The 19,332-nt window shown below is 52.2% G+C and overlaps 4 protein-coding genes across 4 annotated transcripts, besides 1 other annotated feature; 2 read left to right on the top strand and 2 right to left on the bottom strand.

The window, feature by feature from the left end:
- Positions 1-605: 605 nt before the first annotated feature.
- CTRU02_202396 (uncharacterized protein) lies at positions 606-2,400 on the top strand (the record flags this gene model as incomplete). Its single annotated transcript, XM_036719803.1, has 2 exons — positions 606-921; positions 1,001-2,400. 2 exons carry the CDS (start codon positions 606-608, stop codon positions 2,398-2,400), a joined length of 1,716 nt encoding a protein of 571 aa, XP_036588505.1.
- Positions 2,401-3,457: 1,057 nt separating this feature from the next.
- CTRU02_202395 (uncharacterized protein) lies at positions 3,458-6,783 on the bottom strand (the record flags this gene model as incomplete). Its single annotated transcript, XM_036719801.2, has 6 exons — positions 3,458-4,057; positions 4,544-4,561; positions 4,937-4,962; positions 5,014-6,395; positions 6,455-6,528; positions 6,595-6,783. 6 exons carry the CDS (start codon positions 6,781-6,783, stop codon positions 3,458-3,460), a joined length of 2,289 nt encoding a protein of 762 aa, XP_036588503.2.
- Positions 6,784-9,789: 3,006 nt separating this feature from the next.
- Positions 9,790-12,179, top strand: CTRU02_202394 (pre-mRNA splicing factor; the record flags this gene model as incomplete). Its single annotated transcript, XM_036719800.1, has 2 exons — positions 9,790-11,790; positions 11,847-12,179. 2 exons carry the CDS (start codon positions 9,790-9,792, stop codon positions 12,177-12,179), a joined length of 2,334 nt encoding a protein of 777 aa, XP_036588502.1.
- Positions 12,180-12,436: 257 nt separating this feature from the next.
- CTRU02_202393 (transporter C460.03-like protein 1) lies at positions 12,437-14,498 on the bottom strand (the record flags this gene model as incomplete). The annotated part of the gene is made up of 3 exons (XM_070204034.1): positions 12,437-13,118; positions 13,158-13,652; positions 13,747-14,498. The coding sequence occupies 3 exons, from the start codon at positions 14,496-14,498 to the stop codon at positions 12,437-12,439; spliced, it is 1,929 nt and encodes a 642-aa protein (XP_070062616.1).
- A 3,345-nt stretch (positions 14,499-17,843) lies between these two features.
- Positions 17,844-18,044: a sequence feature (Protein overlapping with rRNA (CTRU02_202392, KAL0944505.1) was converted to a misc_feature.).
- Between the last annotated feature and the right edge of the window lie 1,288 nt (positions 18,045-19,332).

Here is a 19,332-nt window from a genome sequence, read left to right as displayed (position 1 = left end):
ATATAAATACCTGTGCTTGAAAAGCCGCAATGCCCGCGTGCAAGTATGCGGACTAAAAAAAAGCTCATTGGCCGATGGAACCTAGAAGTGCTTCTCCATGGATAGATGGGATCCCTTTACGCGGGGTCGGTGGGCCGTGATAACCTGGAGCAGGATCTGGGGCTAAAAATTGCTGGAGGGGTGGTGTTGGTTGTGCCAAGCCTCTATCTGCAGAATGAGAAATCGAATCCCGCAATCCCGCAATTCTGCAAGCAAGGGTCTGCATAACTGGTTCATTCTACTCACCTTACTCCCTCAGACAGGCCCCCCCAGCTTCGACAAGTTCAGCCGGGTTCCTTGTTATGGCAAAGCCTGCCCCCATATTCTATCAACATCCGTATTAGTACTTTAGGTTTGTATTATAAAATCAGAGATGAGTGGAAAAGAGCTGCATTCAAAGGACTTGTTTGTCTTCAGCCACCGTCTCAACGATCCATCATCTCTGCTGTCTTTTACTTTCCCCCAAAACATATTTTCCCGCTTTCGCCTCTTTTCGATAGACGTTCTGTCCCTCACTGTCCGATCAAGTAATACAAGGAAAAGGTAATACAGAGGCCTGGGGGAAAATGTCAGGCACTAAGCCACAGACTGCACACTTGAGAAAGACTAATAATGTCTGGGAGCTGGTTGTTGACGGCAAGCCGTTTACGGTACTCGGCGCCGAGTTGCAAAACTCATCTATGAGCTCCGCCTACTACATGGATGAAGTCTGGCAGAATGTTAAAAACATGGGTATTAATACCGTTTTGGGCAATATTTGTTGGGAGGACATTGAACCCGAAGAAGACCGGTTCGATTTCAACGAGATGGACAAAATGATTGCCAGTGCAGAATCCTACGGCCTTCGCATGATCATTCTCTGGTTTGGGTCATTCAAAAATGGTAAGTGTTTTCATCTCAGTGGCTTCTGACTCAAGGAGACAATATAATGGTGTCCTTACTTCTTTTTCCATTTCTTTAGGTATGTCTTGCTATGTTCCATCATGGGTTAAGAGAAACGCAAAGCGGTTCCCCAGACAGCAATGCCGTACCCAAGACGGTCTCCGCCGGCCGCAGAACGTTCTATCGCTACTGCACGAAGAAAATGTCAGGGCCGACTGCAAAGCGTTTAGGGCGCTCATGCAACACCTAAAGGAGATGGATGAGCACAAGACAGTTATCATGGTTCAGGTCGAAAATGAGGTTGGCCTGCTCGGAGACTCGCGTGATGGCAGCAGGACAGCCGACAAGCTTTTCAATTCCAGTGTGCCCCAGGAGCTTGTCGAGTTCCTGGCTACTGCCTGGGATACCCTGCTACCGGAGCTGAAGAAAAATATCCCACACTTCTACGAGATGTGCCAAAAGTCCGAGGGACCCCCATCTGGCCATTGGGAGGAACTATTTGGTCGTAGTTACCACACCGACGAGCTGTTCCAAGCATACCACTACGCGCACTACGTTGAAAAGGTGGCGGCGGCGGGCCGGGAAGTCTACGAAACCATTCCCCTCTTCACCAACGCCTGGCTGCCCAAGCCTGGCACGGGAGCAGGCCTCGGGAACTTTGCCTCCGGCGGCAACCACCCGGGCCAGTATCCGTCCGGCGGGCCCGTTAATACGGTCTTGGACGTCTGGTACAGGTTCACGCCTACGCTCGACTTCATCTCCCCCGACATTTACTCGTCCGACTATGAAAAGACTTGCCGCGACTACACCTATCATGGGCGGCCGCTCTTCATTCCTGAGCAGCGCCGAGACGCCCACGGTGCGCGGAGGGTCTGGGAGGCCCTCGGTAGCTTCCAGGCGCTCGGTGCGTGTCCATTCGGCATTGATACGTTGGCTGCTGAGGATTTCGATTATACGAAGCATTTCCGACTTTTACAAAGAGTCTCAACTCATATCCAAAAGGCACGAGTACAACCGGATACTATATTCGGATTTTACATTGATGAACCCGACTCGAGCGTCCTTGACGCCGCCGGCGTGTCTATTATAAAACGTTTCCGAGAATTTGAGCTGCATATTAGTCCAGCATTTGTTCTTGGGAAATATCAATCCGGTTATGGCATGATCATCGAGCTGGACGTCGGCCGCTACTTACTCATCGGCGAGGGTTACAAGGTCGAATTCAAGTCGACCTCGCCCACGTCCGTTTTCACAGGCATGGCCAAGACGCACGAACTGAGCGTTCCAGACCCGAAGGATGGTGTGTTCCGCAAAGAAAGAACCCTGAACGGCGACGAGACGAGGAGCGGAGCATGGATCAATATGCCCAACGAGAAGCCTGATTACGGCGAGGGCTATATTCCAGTCACCATTCCTGCACGAACCAAGATTGCGCAGACCGAGATTTACTCTCTTGGACCGGAGGACATTGTGAACTAGTACATTTCAAGAGAGATAATAGCTTATGCCTGGAGGAACGAAGTCCCGGAAGGAGTTCATGGACCCCGAGGGGCAGAAAAGGCTCTGCTACCCCTTCAAAAAATTGTCCGTGGTGGTCTTGTTGGTCATGGTTGTTGGGCCGTTATGCGACCGGAAAAAAGCTTTAAGATGGAAAATGCAAACTTTATAGAATTAGGAAGTTAGCATTCGCAGCCTTCGCGGGTTCGATTCCTACTCCTACTAGTACTTTTAAGCTAGTATATAATCACAGCCGCCGCCAGGGGCAGGGGTCCCGGCGGTGGCTACTACATGTTTATTCCTCAGCTACTTGAAGTAAAGCGGTGATGATCGGCCCGCCTTGCTTCGTTCCCCCAGGCTCTTTCTAGGCAAAGCGCTGAAGACGATTTGTCTTTTCTTCCTTGATCCCATGAGAATGGACAGCAAGGGTGAAATTAGTGACCATCGTCCAGTGATTTCAGGCAGTTGGTGGCCCACATAACCCCACACCTGAGCTAAGCTGCGGAGAGCTTGGGTACATGGGTGTGCCTATGGCTCCAGCAACCCAACAAGTAGCACATCCGATATAGTGTAACGGTTAACATACTCCGCTTTCATCGCCAGCGGTTCTTCACTGAACAACTGATCGATTCCGGAGAGCTCCGGGTTCGATTCCCGGTATCGGAACATTCTTTTTCTTTTTTCTTCGTTCTAACAACTTACGACGTTTATTCTCCTTCCATGGTGATTGTGGATTTCTCGTTGGGTCGATATGGCAATCCAGTTCCTCCCACTTGCACACATGCCCAGTCATACGTTTGAATATAAGTAGGTAGTCAGTCACCAAGACGGTAACCATTTACATCTCCAAAATCATGCATATAGAATTGAAACTATCCACCACTAAGCGTTCCCATCAGGACTCGCCCAGTTCACCATTAATCAGAATTAAAAACACCTTACAGAAAGATGCCATAATAAACCCCAAAAAAAAAAAAAAAAAAAAAAAAAAAAAAAAAAAAAAAACCCGTAACCTTCATCAAACTTCACCCCCCTCCCACTAACAAGACCTAATCACCTGCCCACCACGATAATCAGGCGGCGCAACGCTCCCGTCCTTTCCCCAGAAGTACATCTTGTACTCGTCGAACCCGTCCCCCTTGGCGGCGGCCATGCACGAGGTGCCGACGCCGGGGTCCTTGCCGACGACGAGGTTCCTCGCGTTGGCGTCCTCGGTCGCCGTCCGGACCGTCATGTTGCACCACGAGAAGTGGTACCCGGCGCACCGGGCGACGTAGCACTGGTTCGGCGTGCCCGTGAGGCGGGCGTCGCCGAAGAGCCTGTTGAAGACGGCGTGCATCTCGCGCAGTCTCTGGTGCGACGAGTCGCCGAAGCGGCCGCAGGTCCAGAGGACGGAGGGACCACCGCCGCCGCCGCCGCCGCCGCCGCCGGGGGGGTTCGGGTTCGGGTTCGGGACGATCATGCCGCGGTTCGCTTTCGTTTTCGCGTTGGCGGCGGTGGTGGTGGTTTCGGCTTCGATTTCGTGGTCGGCTTTGGCGGCTGCGTAGTCTGCTCCGGGCGTGCTTGAGAAGTGAGCAGGCGTGGCGGCTCCGAGGGCCGTTGCTGCTTGCAGCAGCAGGAGGAGGGGTTGTTGGAACTTCTGCGGTGTGTTGTTAGTACGGTGTTTCTTCTTGCGATTTGTGAATGAGAGTTGACTTGCCATTGCTTCTGATAGCTGCGTATGCTATGCCGCTGATGAATAGAGTTGACGCTTATACCTTTGCTTTGGCCTGCGATGGGGGGAAAGGGAATAGAATAGGCCAAGAGAGGTGATTCGTGTTTTTTATCTGTCAAGCTGGCTTTCCCGGGGATGGACTGAGGTTATACAGCTTGCGATGCAGTTGGCCAGTAGGATTTCCGAATCGGGGCGTGTTTCTTTGTGACGAGTGAGCGAACGCTAGATCACTGCGTCAGGTCGTGCATGTGGCCATTGTGTGGTCCTCATAGCGGTCTCGACTCTTCTCGCCAACGACTGCTTGCTAGCGGGCAAACACGACAATAGAGGCCCAGTTTGTAATTGTCCACACATTACGTTCTTGCAGCTCTTTTGCGGGCATTGAATTGGTGGTTTACTCTAATGACCTACAGTACAATAGTGATTGTGCTGTCGTGTCACAAGTTTTAGCAATCCAAATGTCAAATCCACCACGGTTTTGCTTATAATTTTGGCCAGAACTCAGCTATTCACCAACATAATAGTCAAGGAAATGTGTATTTGTGGTATCAACGATACTATCTCGTATCCAAGGTAGGCAACAACCGCTCTAAACAAAAGAACCTCTCCAAACCTTCGGCGCTAACCGGCGCCTACATCTATGTTCTAGGTATCATCTTCTCTTATCTTATCTGCTTTAAATAATCACAGCTCAACGTACAACGTCTCACTATCCGAAATTTAGTTGTTGGGTATTAATTCTTCTTCCGCGACTACTTCCGCCAAAGTCTCAGTGCTCGCGTCTGCTCGCGGCGATGTGCTAACTGGTTCATATGCGTCCTCAAGGTAGACTGCCAAAGTCAGCGAACGATCTGAAATGCTGTATGTTAAGTAGGACTCACCATGCGGCTTCACCATGAAACTGGCCACCAATGCCAACCCGAACAGGGACGAGAGAAGAACAAAAATGGCTTGGTCGAATACACCGACCGTCGAGTAGTAAAGGGTGTTAAACGCAATTGGTCCCAAAACCCTTGAGAGTGAGTGCAGGACACCAATGGCGCCCAGCAGCTGACCGACCTGGTCCGCAGGAACGTGCTTCGTAATGGCAGCCTGAATCGTCGCGCTACCAAGCCCGCCAAAAGCAGTAACCATACCAGAAAGGATGAAAACCGTCTCAGTTCTCGCAAAGAGGTAGCCGAGTGCACCCGTAACGTCGGACGAGAGTGCAAAACGAAGGATCCAGGTGTCGGCAGTGTCTGCGCCGTTGTTGGACTCGACAATGGAAACCCCGGAGACTCTTCGACGGTACGCAGCGGGTCTAACGCGGAAGACATAGTTGATGATAGGCAACACGACAATCAGTGCCATAACGCGGGTCATGGAGACGGCCGAGATGTATCGCGAGCTCTCCAGTGTGCCCCAGCCCCAGGTGTCGGGAGATTCGGAGTACAGGAGAATAACAGTGCCCGCGCTCATGGCCGCGCCCATGAGGATCATATCGGTAAACGCAAGAGCGAGCAGGTTCATACGGAGTCGCGACGAAGTGCCCGGACCCGTAGGATAAAGAGTCTTCAAAGGAGCCAAGGGATTGGCTGCCTTGATAGAGGCCCATTTAGAGCCATCGTCGGCCAGGGCATCTTGCTCTCGGTCGTACTTTTCTCGAGCCCGGATCTGACGTTTGACACTGAGGGATTCGGGCACAACGATACCAATGAAGAGTATGAAGACAATATGGCATCCCAAGGTGACGTAAAAGACCGAGAGCAGGTTGCCAGTCCAGGTGACAAAATAACCTGCAATCAGGGGTCCAAAGGCTAAACCGCTAAAGAGGCAGGCATGGAGATAGCCGATGCGTACGCCACGCTTGGATGGCGGAGTGCAGTCGCTGGTATACGAGTTGATGAGGACGCTACCAGCGGTGAAGGACCCGGTAAGTCCGTCGGCAACAGCACCAAGGAGCAGCCAATTGTAGTGAAAAGTCCATGGGAAGTTGGCGCAGGCAATGACGACTAATTCCGCAACAACACCTCCACAAGATGCCAAGGCCAGAAGCTTCTTGCGGCCATACCGGTCTGAAAGATGACCCAACTTAGGGGCCGTAATCGCAGATAGAATACCAGTGGTCAAGTTGATAGCTAGGGTAAACATGGACACGCGCTTCTTCACTTCAGGAATGAAGCACTGGGGGTTGTCGGCACCAAGCACCACCGGCGTGAAGGCGAATGCCGGGTCGAGGATGGTCTGGTCGGCAAAGTGCCGTTGGCAGACCAAATCCACGATTCTGCGTCGCACTGTATTAGTGATTGCGACCAAGAACACCACAAAAGCATCACAACATACAGGTTCAGCTTGGGCACAAGGGAACCTCCAAAAGCTAGGGTAAAGAGGGCATAAGGGACGAGTAGCCAGTAGACCTAGCATACCCAGTCAGCAAGGTGTGATCAGCAGGCGGGCGGCCCGAGCCGGCTGATATTTCATACAGATGGTGTCTTCCACCATGGCAAACCCTCAAAATCGGCATAGCCAGGCCATGTGTCTTCGCAAGAGGTTTCGCTCTCTTGGGCGCCTGCGCTCAGGAGCGAAGTCGTCTCGGTTGCCTCGTTTGTCGGTTTGCCGCGGGAATCCCGATCTACGCGGGTGACGACAATGTCGTCTTTTGGGGCCGACATGTTTGCGCCGAGTCCAGGTTATCGGGAATCGGATTCCTTGGGTATGCGAAAGACGTTGTTGTTGTTGTTGTTGTCGCAAACGGAAACGGCTTTTCGGAGCTCTTTGAAAGCTCTTGATCGTCGAGGAAATGGTTTGGCCGTTCCTAAAAATACTTTGTTGACCTTTTTTGGAGCTGGATCGTCGAGGATAGGAGCTATATTGTCTCTCGGATCGGAACGTTGGGGGCGAGGACGGATCTGTTTTTAAGGCGACACTGCCACGATGCCATTCCTGTTGGATCGAGGTCCGCGGTACACAGCCCTCAGCCAGGGACACTCGTAGGAACCGGGAGGGAATAATTATAGACGAAAAAGAAGAAGATCAAGGATAAGCTGAGCTGAGGGGGGCTGGAGGGGGAAACACACAACAAGCAAGAGGCGGACTACGCTCGCGCAGACAACGTGGGTGGGAATGGGAACGAGAAAAGAAATAGTAAATGCTTGCTAGCTCGGTACGTCGTGGGAGGACCGGGGGGGGGCGTTGTCCATAGTAGCAGATAAGGCGGGTGTGGGACAGCGATGGACGCTGATGAAATCGAGCCAAGGGTCCGGGCGGCGAATGGCCAGAAGACGCAGGGAGGAAGGAAAGACGTTTACTGAGTGGTAAGGGTGGGATGAGGGGGCCATGGGGTTTGCTGGAACTTCTGGGACGGGCAGGTAGGGATTAGGATCAGACGGGGAAGAAGCCAGCACCCCGGACGAGGTGACGATAGTGCTGGAATGTCCTGTCTGTTCTGTCTCCCTGTTACGCATTCTACTACTACTACTACTACTACTACTACTACTACTACTACTACCAAGGTAGGTACTTAGAAAAACAAAAAGAGGAAGGTCAGAGCTGCTCGCGCCAACGTTTCCCATTGGCGCGGGGCACCGCAACGGGCAACGGGCCTAACCACGTATGTTTCGTTGGGCGTAGCGGATGATAGATACGGCATGGATGGAATGGCCCTGCTGCCCTGCTGAGTTGGTGTGCTGTGTGCGTGTGGTTGGTCTGGAAATAAATCAAGATAATTATCGCTGCCATCATCTTGCGGTCATCATCTTTGTTGGTGTGTTTTGGAGCGTTGCAGGGCTCCCAAAGGATAGGCAGTGATGTGCGCCCCCAACTCCTTGTAAGTCCTTCCCTTGCGTACCTGTACTTGGATTTTATTTTATTTTATTCCACTGTAATGCTACTCCGTATAGCCTACCCCATAAACTCCGACGCCTATTATAGCGGTACGTAAATTAACTTTTACTCCGTATAGAAAGTCCGCCCTCATACTCCAGTGTACCTTTTCGTTGCTGTGTACGTCGTTACTTCCAGTAAATCAAAAAACAAAAAAAAAACAAAGAGGCAGTGGCCCGCGTGCCTGCCGGACCTGGAATTGTCGAAAGGTGCGAACCAATCTCGTGGGACGGATGGCGCATGAGTTGGCGTGTGCCAGGCATATCCATGACGCAGTTTTTCGTAGACATGGTTGCGATAAGGGGGGGGGGCACACCACCATTACTGCTCATATCGTCCAGTGACTGCAGCCACCATCCAGATCTGTCAGGGCCACCGTTAGTGAGGGTGACAAGCCTAATTGTAGCTAGCCAACCAGCAGTGACCTTGGACTGGGGTTCAATCCGTTGGTCTGGGTTGATTTCTAAGCTTGTAACCAAGGAGCCACTCCCGCGCGGGAACTTTGCTCCCTCCCCCCCCCCCCCTAGCTGGGCCTTTCTTCTCAAGTAATTGTGATCAGAATCCGGCGCAAAAATACGTATCAGTTTGATCCAACATACGTAACACGTCCGCAAAGGTCAGGGCACTTATCCACTAACAAACTCGTACACTCTTTCTTGTGGTGACACACACAATCTTTCGGTCCAAAAGCGGTTTTCACCCAGCAACATCCCAACACCGACGGCATTGTCCAGTCTTACCCGTCGGCAAGGTTCGGTGGTCGGCCTGTTTCAGCACCGACGGCGGACCGGTCCCGCGGTGCCAGTCTCCTGGAAGCCGTCTGTGAGTTGAAAGTTTGCCCTGTTGGGTGAACTATCTTTTCTGCTGGCCCAACCTTGGTCCAAGTTTCATCTGGGGATTCTGCTCTGCTTATTCCGGCTTCCGACTTGCTAGACTGCGCCCAAATAAGCTGCTGCCCGAAAGCGACTTTGTTCGACATTGATTGTCCCATCGGTAACTTTGCAATCTATTCGCCATCATCCAACAGCACATCACCTTGTCCCCAGTGTGGTGTGCTGTCCGCCATGTGGTGCGTTTACCGAGTGTTCTCGCTGTTCATCTTTCCTGTGCGTTGTCGCTGCACCGTGTTGTTCGCCCGTATCTGCCATATTCATCACCTAATATGCACTCCGTACCCTTCTCATCATTTTTGATCCTATTGTCGGTCGCTTAGGCGCCTGAGTCAGGCCGTTACGTAAACTCCACCTGAGTGCAGCTATCCGAGACCACGCCATATTGCAAAGCAAATGCTCAGAGCTCGTCACTGTCAAGTCAAGTAGGGTCAGCCAAGAGAACGAAAACTCGGGGTACATGGTCGTATAGATAGCCCCAAAAGGTGTGCCGGTGCTAGCTACCGTGCTACTATACATCGGCAACACCACCGATAGAAAGAGAGGGGTCATAAGCTTGATTGCTTGAACGCGACAGCTCTTATCGGAATGCTAGAGTTTCTTGTCCAATTGTGGATGATTCCCATACACCCTCAGTACTTAGTCGTCGTAATTGAAAGTTGGGGTTTCTCACCGAGACACCGAGAAAAGTGGTCTCGGTGTGTCTCGGTCAAGTGCAGCAGGGACGCGATCGTAGGCCCAATCAAAATCGACATTTGGCTGACTAAGACACGCCGCTTCCAGCCTTGCATCCAAAACTTTACGATCGCTTCAGATCACTTGTTTCCATCGCGCAACGCCCTCCGCGACGGGGACTATCGACATTCATTACCAACACCCACTCGATTCATCGCTGAACCTGCCAAGATGGGTGTCGTAAAGGGAGGTGTCTGGACCAACATCGAGGATGAAATCCTCAAGGCCTCGGTCTCCAAATATGGTCTGAACCAGTGGGCGCGTGTGTCGTCACTGCTGGCGCGCAAGACTCCCAAGCAGTGCAAGGCAAGATGGAACGAGTGGCTGGACCCGAGCATCAAAAAGATTGAATGGAGCAAGGAGGAGGATGAGAAGCTGCTGCATCTGGCCAAGTTGATGCCCACACAATGGCGCACCATTGCCCCCATCGTCGGTCGAACTGCGAACCAGTGCCTCGAACGATACCAGAAGCTCCTTGACGAAGCCGAAGCCCGCGAGGCCAGTCAGTTCGGACTGACAGGTCCCGAAGGCGGCGAAACACAAGCTCCTAGCGCCGACGATGTCAGAAGATTACGCCCCGGCGAGGTCGACCCCGATCCCGAGAGCAAGCCTGCACGACCCGACACGATCGACCTTGACGAAGACGAAAAGGAGATGCTGAGCGAAGCTCGAGCACGTCTGGCAAACACACAGGGAAAGAAGGCGAAGCGCAAAGCCAGAGAGCGCCAGCAGGAGGAGTCGCGCCGTCTTGCTGCGCTGCAGAAGCGGCGTGAGCTCAAGACGGCCGGCATCAATATCAAGGTTGTCACTCGCAAGAAGGGTCAGATGGATTACAACGCCGACATTCCTTTCGAGAAGAAGGCCGCGCCCGGTTTCTACGACACAGCCGAAGAACAAGTCCGCAACGAACATCAGCGGGAGGCGTTTGACCCAAGAAAACAACAACTTGCAAGCAAGCGCAAGGGCGACGGCGACGACGACGGTGACAGCAAAAGGAGGAAGAAGGAGAAGGACGCACCATCAGCTTCGTTCCAGGCTGCTATGAAGGCTGGCCAGATGCAAAAGATCCGTGAAGCGGAGCAGAGCAGCAAGAGGAGGGCGTTGAACCTGCCGGCTCCTCAAGTGAGCGAAGGCGAGCTAGAGGAGATTGTCAAAATGGGAATGGTGGGTGAGAGGGCCAACCTCATGGCACGCGAGAGCGACAACGATGCGACCCGAGGTCTTGTCAGCGAGTATTCGACTCTGCAGAGCAATGCCCCGATCCGAACCCCTCGAGCTCCGGCACAGGAAGACCACATTGCCAACGAGATCAGGAATATCAGGGCCCTGACAAACACACAGTCCTCGTTGCTTGGCGGCGAGAATACTCCTTTGCATGAGGGTGCTGAATCAACAGGCTTCGATGGTATTGCACCTCGCAAACAGACTGTTGCGACTCCTAACCCTATGGCGACGCCGATGCACGCCAATGGTGTGGCTCAAACTCCTGGCCGCGTTGGTCAGACCCCCATGAGGACACCTCGGGACAGTTTCGCCCTCAATGCTAACGACGGTACAATGGTGGCTGCTACACCTCGAGACGTCAAGATGAGAGACATGGCTCTACGTAGTCAACTGCGTCAAGGCTTGGCGTCTCTGCCCAAGCCCAAGGACACTGACTGGGAACTCGAGCTTCCTGATGAGCAAAAGGAGCTTGAAGCAACCGATGAGATGTTGGCGGAGGATGCGGCAGAGCGGGACCGCAGACAACGGGAGTATGAGGCAGCACAGCAGGCTTTGGAGATGCAAAGGCGGACACAAGTTATGCAGAAACAGCTTCCTCGGCCAACCAAGGTGGACGTATCTGCCCTACTGTCTGTAGCCAGCAAGGTTAAGAACGAAGCCGAAGCGCTTATTGCTAAGGAGGCCGCTGCTCTGATTGCCAACGACGCGGTCAAATACCCGCTGCCCAACGTCACCCTCAGCGGCGTCCCTCCCCGATTGGATACGATCAGCGACGACGCACTCGCCGAGGCGCGCCTGCAAATCCTCAGCGAGACGAAGCCTAGGCCCCCTCGCCCTGAAATCGACCGCGCCTTTGAGTCGCGGGGCAAGAACTCTCTTCTGCTTGGTTTGGGATGCTACGGAGACGACGAAGAGGAAGAGGAGGCAGCTATGAAAGATGCCTTTGATGTAAGTCCGAGGATGTTGATCTGATCCATGAACAAGGTGACTAACACAAAGAATAGTCCATTCAAGATTCCATCGTAGACACCGCCGAGAAGGGCATCAAGCTCGAGAAGAAGCTGAACCTGCACTTGGGCGGATACCAAAAGAGACAGAAAATGCTGAAAGACAAGATTGTCGCGGCCGCCGAAGCGCTGGAGAAGGCGAACCACGCCCTCAGCGGCTTCAAGACGCTCGCCATCTCGGAAGAGGTTGCCATCCAGAGACGGTTGGGCGCCCTGAGGGACGAAGTCAACTTTGTGAGCAGGAGAGAGCGCGAGGCGCAGGAGCTGTACCGCCAGACGAAGGAAGAGCTCGACGCGCTGCGGACGAACGGGGTGAATGGCCACTATTAGAGAATGTATCATATGATGGGTTTCGGAGCAACGGGGAGGCTGTACACTGCTACACTGTCTGGGCATGGCAAAAATTGAGCTTTTTTTTATGTGAATTTCATAAACTCCGGTTAATGCTATGTATGCCATGTACTAACCTGACTGTGTTGACAATTTTTTTTTTTTTTTTCCATCTCCCAATGTCGACGTATGCATGCATGTGCATATATGTATATATGTGTGTGTATGTTTGTAAATGCTTCAACTCCATCTCCCCCCTATTTACGCGAACCCAATCTCGGAAGCTTGATGGGTATGAGTATACACATGGACACGAAGGCGATGGCAGTGCAGCAAATAAAGGTCAACCTCAGCGCCGACTCATAGCTCATGACGACCTGCTCGCGGTAGACGGCCGGCAGCTTCACGACCTCCTCGACGCTCTCCCTGACCTTCCGGATGACCTCGTCCTTGTCGGGCCCGCGGACGTACTCGTCCAGGTACCCCACCAGCGCGTTCTGCACGACGAGCGAGCTGCTGGCGACGCCGAGGACCATGCCCAGCGACCGCCAGAGGATGAGCGTGCTGGTCACGACGGCCTGCTCGCGCTGGTCGCTCGCCGCGAGGATCGCCATGAAGGTGCCCGGGAACTGGAAGCCCTGGCCGACCGCCGAGGGCACGAGGCACAGGAGGTACAGCCACGAGGGCCAGCCGCGGCGCATCAGCGAGAGGGAGAGGCAGCCCACGAAGAGGCAGATCGCGCCGGACAGCGGGGGCCATTTGAGGCGGCGCGTGTAGGTTATGAGGAACCCCGTTGCGGTGCCGAAGACGGAGGATACGATGGAGGGGAGGACGAGGCGGAGGCCCGAGGAGGTTGCCGTCGTGAGGAGCACGGCTTGGAAGAATAGGGGGCTGGTTTTGGAGAAGGTTAGGAGGCCGCCCCGGGGAGGGGTCCGGTGTTTCTGGTAAAAGAGGTAGTTGGGGAAGGGAGTCACTTACATGTTGAACAGGATGGCATTGCTAAGGAGCGCGGCGAAGAAGTTTGAAAAGATGAGGTTCGCGCGAGGAGCGTGACGGACGAGGTGTAGCGGCATGATGGGCCGGCCGACGTACGACTGCACGTACAGGAACACGGGGAAGCAGACGCCGAAGATGACGAGGGACGCGATGACCACGGGGTGAGACCACGGCAGCACGTTGCCTCCCAGGTTCAGGCCGAGGACGAAGAAGGTGATGGAGGTCGTCAGGAGGATGGACCCCTTGAAGTCGAAGGCCTTGAGGGCCTCGATGAAGCTCTCGCGCTTGCCCTGCAGGCCCAGGTCGCTGGGGACGGCGATGACGGCGATGATGCAGCAGAGGATGAGAGGCGGCACCTGGATACCAAACTCCCAGCGCCAGCCGAGGTGGTCCGCCATTGCGCCGCCCAGGGCCGCGCCGAGGGCGGAGCCGACGCCGTAAATCATGTTGATGTAACTCTGGTACGCGCCGCGGTTTCTGTAGCCATGGTTAGTTATTCCGTTTGTTTTCTCACCACTTTTTCTGTCGACAGCCTCTCTTGGGGGGGGGGGGGGGGGGGGGGGAAACTCACTCAATAGGGACTAAATCACTGACGATGATACTACCCAACGTCATCATTCCACCAGCACCCAGTCCACAAGCAGCTCTTGCGAGAATGAAGCTCGTCATGCTCTGCGCCAGGGCACACCACAGCGTCGCAATGGCAAAGATGACCATGGTAGCAACATACGGCGGTTTCCGTCCAATACTGTCCGACAACCTTCCCAGCAACGGCTGAAAGGCCGAGCTCGTCAACAAAAAGGCGGTCGAGAGCCAACTCGCGCTGTTGGACGCGTGGAAATAAGACGTGATAACCGGGTGCGAGGACGCCATGATGGTGCCGTCGAAGCAAGCAATGAAATACGTCAAGAGGATCTCCGCAAAGATGAACCAGAACCGGGACCGAGAGATGCCGTTGAGAAACGGCGTCGACGCCGTTGAGCTGACTGAGGCTGCATCGTCGTCGTCGGCGGCAATGGCACCTTCGATCCCCGCCTCCGAGGCCCGGTCGGACCTGCTGGCCAACGACGGCCGGCGCTTCGAGGCCGTGCTATACCGCCGGGGGCCCTGGAGAAGTGGGTTGACCGTTGACTCTGGCTCGAGGAAGGGCCCCGAGGTGGGGAGAGACCTGGAGAGCAGAAGGTCGAACTCATTCGGCGGGATGGCGTTGTCATCACCCTGCGGGGATGTGATGGGAAGAGGGGTCGCCGGCTGTTGTTCTATGGAGGGGATGAGCGGAGTGCGCTCATCTGAGGACGCCGGGTTGCCTTTTCCTGGCGCCATCTTTTAATTGATGTTGTCTTCACGAGGGTGACAGGTGCCCCGGTTGTGCTCTCTCTGCTCATGAATCAGTTTTCCAAACGCTTAGAAAATAATGAGTCATGGTTGTTGGGGTTGACGAACCTTGGGAGAATAGAGAGACAGCGAGACGTTCAACTTGAAATAGATTGTAATGGATTGAAAGTCTCGACTTGGTTGTACTTTGTCCGCAACAACCTTTGATTTCTTTTGATTTTTTTTTTTTTTCTTTACGGTCCACACTATGACTTTCGACTTTACCCCTCAAAGCTTTGTCGGGGATGTTGTTTTTTTTCCAGGGTCCAAAGAATCTATGACATACATCAAACCCAAACGTCATGAGTCAAGATGATGAAAGAGAGAGAGAGAGAAGAAAAAGAAAAAGAGAGATTGTGAGCTTCCGCATTCAGCCCCCGACAGAGATGATAGCACTACGCGTCTTTTTTTGCGCCTGGCTGTCCCCCGCCTCTTCCCCAGTCGCTCGGTCGACTGTAGCGGCCCCAGGCCGGTTCCTTGTTCAAGGATTTGCTTTAATAATCCATGGGGGGATTCCCAGCCACCACCACCACCACCACCACCACCGCTATCAAAAGCACTACCGCCGCTCCCACCACCGGTCGCGGCCCCGGCTTACTCTAGTCAGCCTGTGCCGTCTTGTGACCTTCCCCAAAAGCTCGAAGCCCGGCGTCACACACCGCCGCTGCAGGATACGGCTTCGTCCCGTCTGGCTGGCAAAATGTAGTTTCATCCAGTACCGCTCATCATCGTTGGATTCCTTGCCTCCGCTTTGCTCGTATCTCTTTCGCCAAAAATCTTAGTCCTGTCCGATCACGCAATAGCGGATATGCGAAGACGGCAGACTCATGCCCCAGCAGTTCACGCGAGGAGAATCTCACTAACGCAGGCAAGAGACCGCTTTTTTTTTTTTTTTTTTTTTTTTTTTTCTCCCTATTCTTTACCCCGGGCTCTATTCCCGATGCAAGGCGCTGCGCTGCAACCGCATGCTAGGGGCGGAGTGGGGGTTCGGATCTATGCCATGCATTGGCTCGGTAACGTTGATGTTCGGCCGGTCTCGGTCAAAGGATCGGATGTCGGAATCCAACCCTAACCCTGATTTTCGGCTTCCGGTTTACCAAGGGTCAAGCTTTATATCCCATCGAGGCCCGGTTGCCTAGAGGTGAATCTTGATGAGGAGAACTAGCCGCCCAAGGACCTACCAAGACTTTCTTCCAACGAACCAGATAATCCTATTGAAAGCCATGTTATAGGTACTGGCAATTATCAGAGTTACAAGAACACAGCTTGAAAAACGTAGGCGTTAACGCCAGATAATTGTGTATCCCTGATATTAAGGAGTAAATAGTGGTTGCGAACTCGGGACTATATGACTGCTGCCAACCGGACCTCGATGGGATTAAAGTTGCCATGAAGAGTGACTATCTAGAGCAGTGTTTCTATAGGTCACGTCATTTATATAGCATGATCTGAAGACGAGACGTTATTTGTACGCCCATTAGTGGGCATCAGTAGTTAATAGAAACACTTGGAAGCGAAAATTTCCTCTCGATAGGAGGCCCCTGTGATTATAGAGTCTCCTGTTCGTGATAAAAGTGATATTTAGACCACAAAGCATTGTTTCTGTTAAAATAGCCGGAGCTCCGGGTTGAAGTGGCTCAGTCGCCGGCAGTCCTGCCGGCAGCCGGGCTGCCCACATGACGGGCAGACCGACTGACGGCTATAAGACCAACAGTCAATTCCTCCAGCACTTCTGCTGGAACTTGTTCCATAGAAATGAGAGAAACAAGACTAGAACCAGTTTTTCCCCTTTAGTTTATCCCACTTGACGGGTGTCCTGTGATACCAACAAGTTCATCTCTTTCAACGTAGAAGTCCGACCATATAACGCGATTAGAGATGTTAAGAACGTGTTTGAATAAAGTCGTGTTATTAGTAGATTGCGTTAGGGGGTGGTTCGTAAGATAAATGTAGAGACCACACAGGAACTGCTGGTCTTCGTGTGCCCTTCTCCTCGCAGGTCCGTGAAGGTACCCCCGCTACCTATATAGTCAACCTCTGAACGCCTTGATAGACAGTCATGGGGCTTTCCGCAGGCCTGGTGACGCCTACGGAGGGCAAACCGTCACACATACGTTCTCAAATTGGGTTCGGTATGCCTCTATTTTGCTCAGCAGTAGAGAGACCCATGTAGGGGACTTACATGAATCTTCTGTCCATTCACGCGCAATTATCTTTTCAACTATGTGATAGCTTCTGTATTTTACGCCGTCCGTGTCTGTTTGTCTGTCTGTATGATATGGTCCGGCCATCGGTAATAAAATATTCTCTGCTTGATAATTTGAGATGAAACCAAACTGGGCGTATTTCGCTTTTGAGCCTTTCGTGGTATTGAGTAGCATTAGACAATGGGAATGACCACTTGAATTTAATCAGTATAGCTTACTTTCTCTCTAAGCAGCACTCGCAAATGATCATTTTGCTGAGGTGTACATGCGCAAGGGGCTTTCAGTCAAGGCCACAATATGTAGAGTCAGTTTGCGAACAGCTCTGAAGTGTGCTCAACGATGACATCCCCGGATTCTAGCCTTGATAAAGCCAATACAATACGCGATAGGGTTATCTGTTTATCGTTCAGGCCCTGCTCATTAGACATGAGTTCAGTGGGTAAGTATTTTTACATAACATTTAGTGCAAATGATTTTCATTCTAGTTCGATCTGTACTGAGACGTGCCTGAAGAAAATCCAAGAGCCAACTATGGCAAGGCTTAAAGTTGTTAAAGATACAATTGTGTTGATTACAAGCACCTCATTCCCAGTCTTTTCATTCCCAGTCTATGGAGAAACACGCCGATCTTCCAGCTCGTCTCAAACGTTTTATCGTTGAATAGACCGAGAGTTGGACGCTATGAGTAACTAGCATCACAAGTAGGCAAGAGATCATTCCAACGCGTACGGAGACTGTAGGCCAAAGTCAATAACATTAAGCCATCAGGTTAACAGCCGCTAAATCAACACGCATGCTTCCAACTAATGTGAAGCTTACCGCACCCAGTTCCTTTCAGCAACTGCTTGCGACATTCAGCCTTGAGTGTTATGTTAGTCTGTGTACTTCTTATGAAAAAGCATATTATAAACTCAATGCGACGTCGAGTGCCAGCCCCAAAGCTCAAGGAACGCTGCCGGAGAAGGATATTAGCACGTGTATGAACACACATTCCTTGTCTTAAACTTCAACACCATGTGCCATCACCTCAGGACCGGATCTTACCTGTCCTCTTCGCCTTGTGGGGTTGTACATACTTACGCCAAACTCAACGAATGAACCACGGTCTGCTGAGGGATATCTGGCAACCGGCTGCCGAGTTGCTGGTACAATTAAATCCACCATTTGTGAGGTAGTCGGGACGTGGGTGGGACAGTGGAAGCTCAAGAATATCAAGCTTGTTACCCTCTGGCATTATCACATACGACCATACCCATTGGAGAACTCGGGATCCCGTCCGCTCTCCCATCGATAAACCACTGAGGGCTGGATTAGTAGTTGGGTCGGTGACGACCAGCGAATACCCGGTGTTGTATGTTATTCTCTCTTTTTTTTCCATGCGGGATCACGAAAGCATTCTCTTTTAGAATACCAAACTCAATGCATTCATGGTTTGTGGTAAAAGACTGGCGGCGAAGAATAGCCTGAAAGAAGTTTCCCTGGTGACCTAACGATAAGCCATCTAGTGTTTCACGAGTAATATCTATGCAAAATCAAGCGCGCGCGCGAGTGTGTGCCAAACATTAATATCATTTCGGACTTTCAAGAATCGCGTGTCACTTCCACTGTCCCTAGATATTCGCAAGAAAGCTATGTATTGGCTCCCTGGCACTAACAAGGCAGCTGAAGCCGTCAAAGTTCCATCGCCTAAGCTCCAACATCGTTCAGCACTGGGTTGAGTTTCTCAAAGAACCTCAGTCCAACAATTCCAAGACCAATAGTAGCTTCAAGATGGGAAATTCAAATTTTCTTTTTCCCATGTCCTTTCCTTGTGAACTAGTCGGTGGGAAGACGAGTGTGCCATGCGAGAAGGCCAACCAACAGCAAGTCCCTTCTCATTGGAATTCTATTCATCCGAAAGTCAACCTTTACTTTCGGCGCCTGCCACAATTTCCCAGTGGTTTTTCAAGGATTGAAACTGGTGCTTCCCAACTCAAGTTATCTTTCGGTATTGGTTACCGGCCAAAGTCTTCCAATGCGATCCAATTGTCGGCCTCACAATAGCTTGCCAGGGCGAAACTGTTTGAGTTTGTTCACTAATCATATATCAGGTGTCTGATTAGATATACGCGTATGGGCAATGGCTAGAGCCAATGGAGAGCGATCAGAGTGCCAAGCTATGGGCTGCTGTGCTTCTTACATGGTGGGGCACTCTACACAGACACCATCACGACGTGGCATCCTTGTCCGACGGGGAATGTTGGTACAGTACCTTGTCTCGTATACTACATTGTACCTTACTTAGAAATGCCTTAGTTTCACGTGCGATGCGTGTCTTAGTGGGTCATCTTAAATTTGTATGCGTAAAAAGGAATAAGCGCTGTGGTTATGCCTAGCTGGCAACCTAGTAGCGCCAGGCAGGCTCTTACTCTGTTGTAACGAAAATGGTTGGATCCCCTTGATCCGATCTCATATGTCTTCTCTCACTGGTGCGGAACTACAGTAAGGATGCAAGCATCGTTTGCTTCAATGTTCCCCATAGAGGCGGCCAGCGGGAGATATATTCGGGTTAATCTTGCTAAGTGGGACCCGCCGAG

This window comes from Colletotrichum truncatum, assembly GCF_014235925.2.
Source record: "Colletotrichum truncatum strain CMES1059 chromosome Unknown Contig_0001, whole genome shotgun sequence".
Classification (NCBI taxonomy): Eukaryota; Fungi; Ascomycota; class Sordariomycetes; order Glomerellales; family Glomerellaceae; genus Colletotrichum; species Colletotrichum truncatum.
The sequence above is the reverse complement of the archived record's forward strand: the minus strand, read 5'-3'. Positions and strand labels throughout refer to the sequence as shown.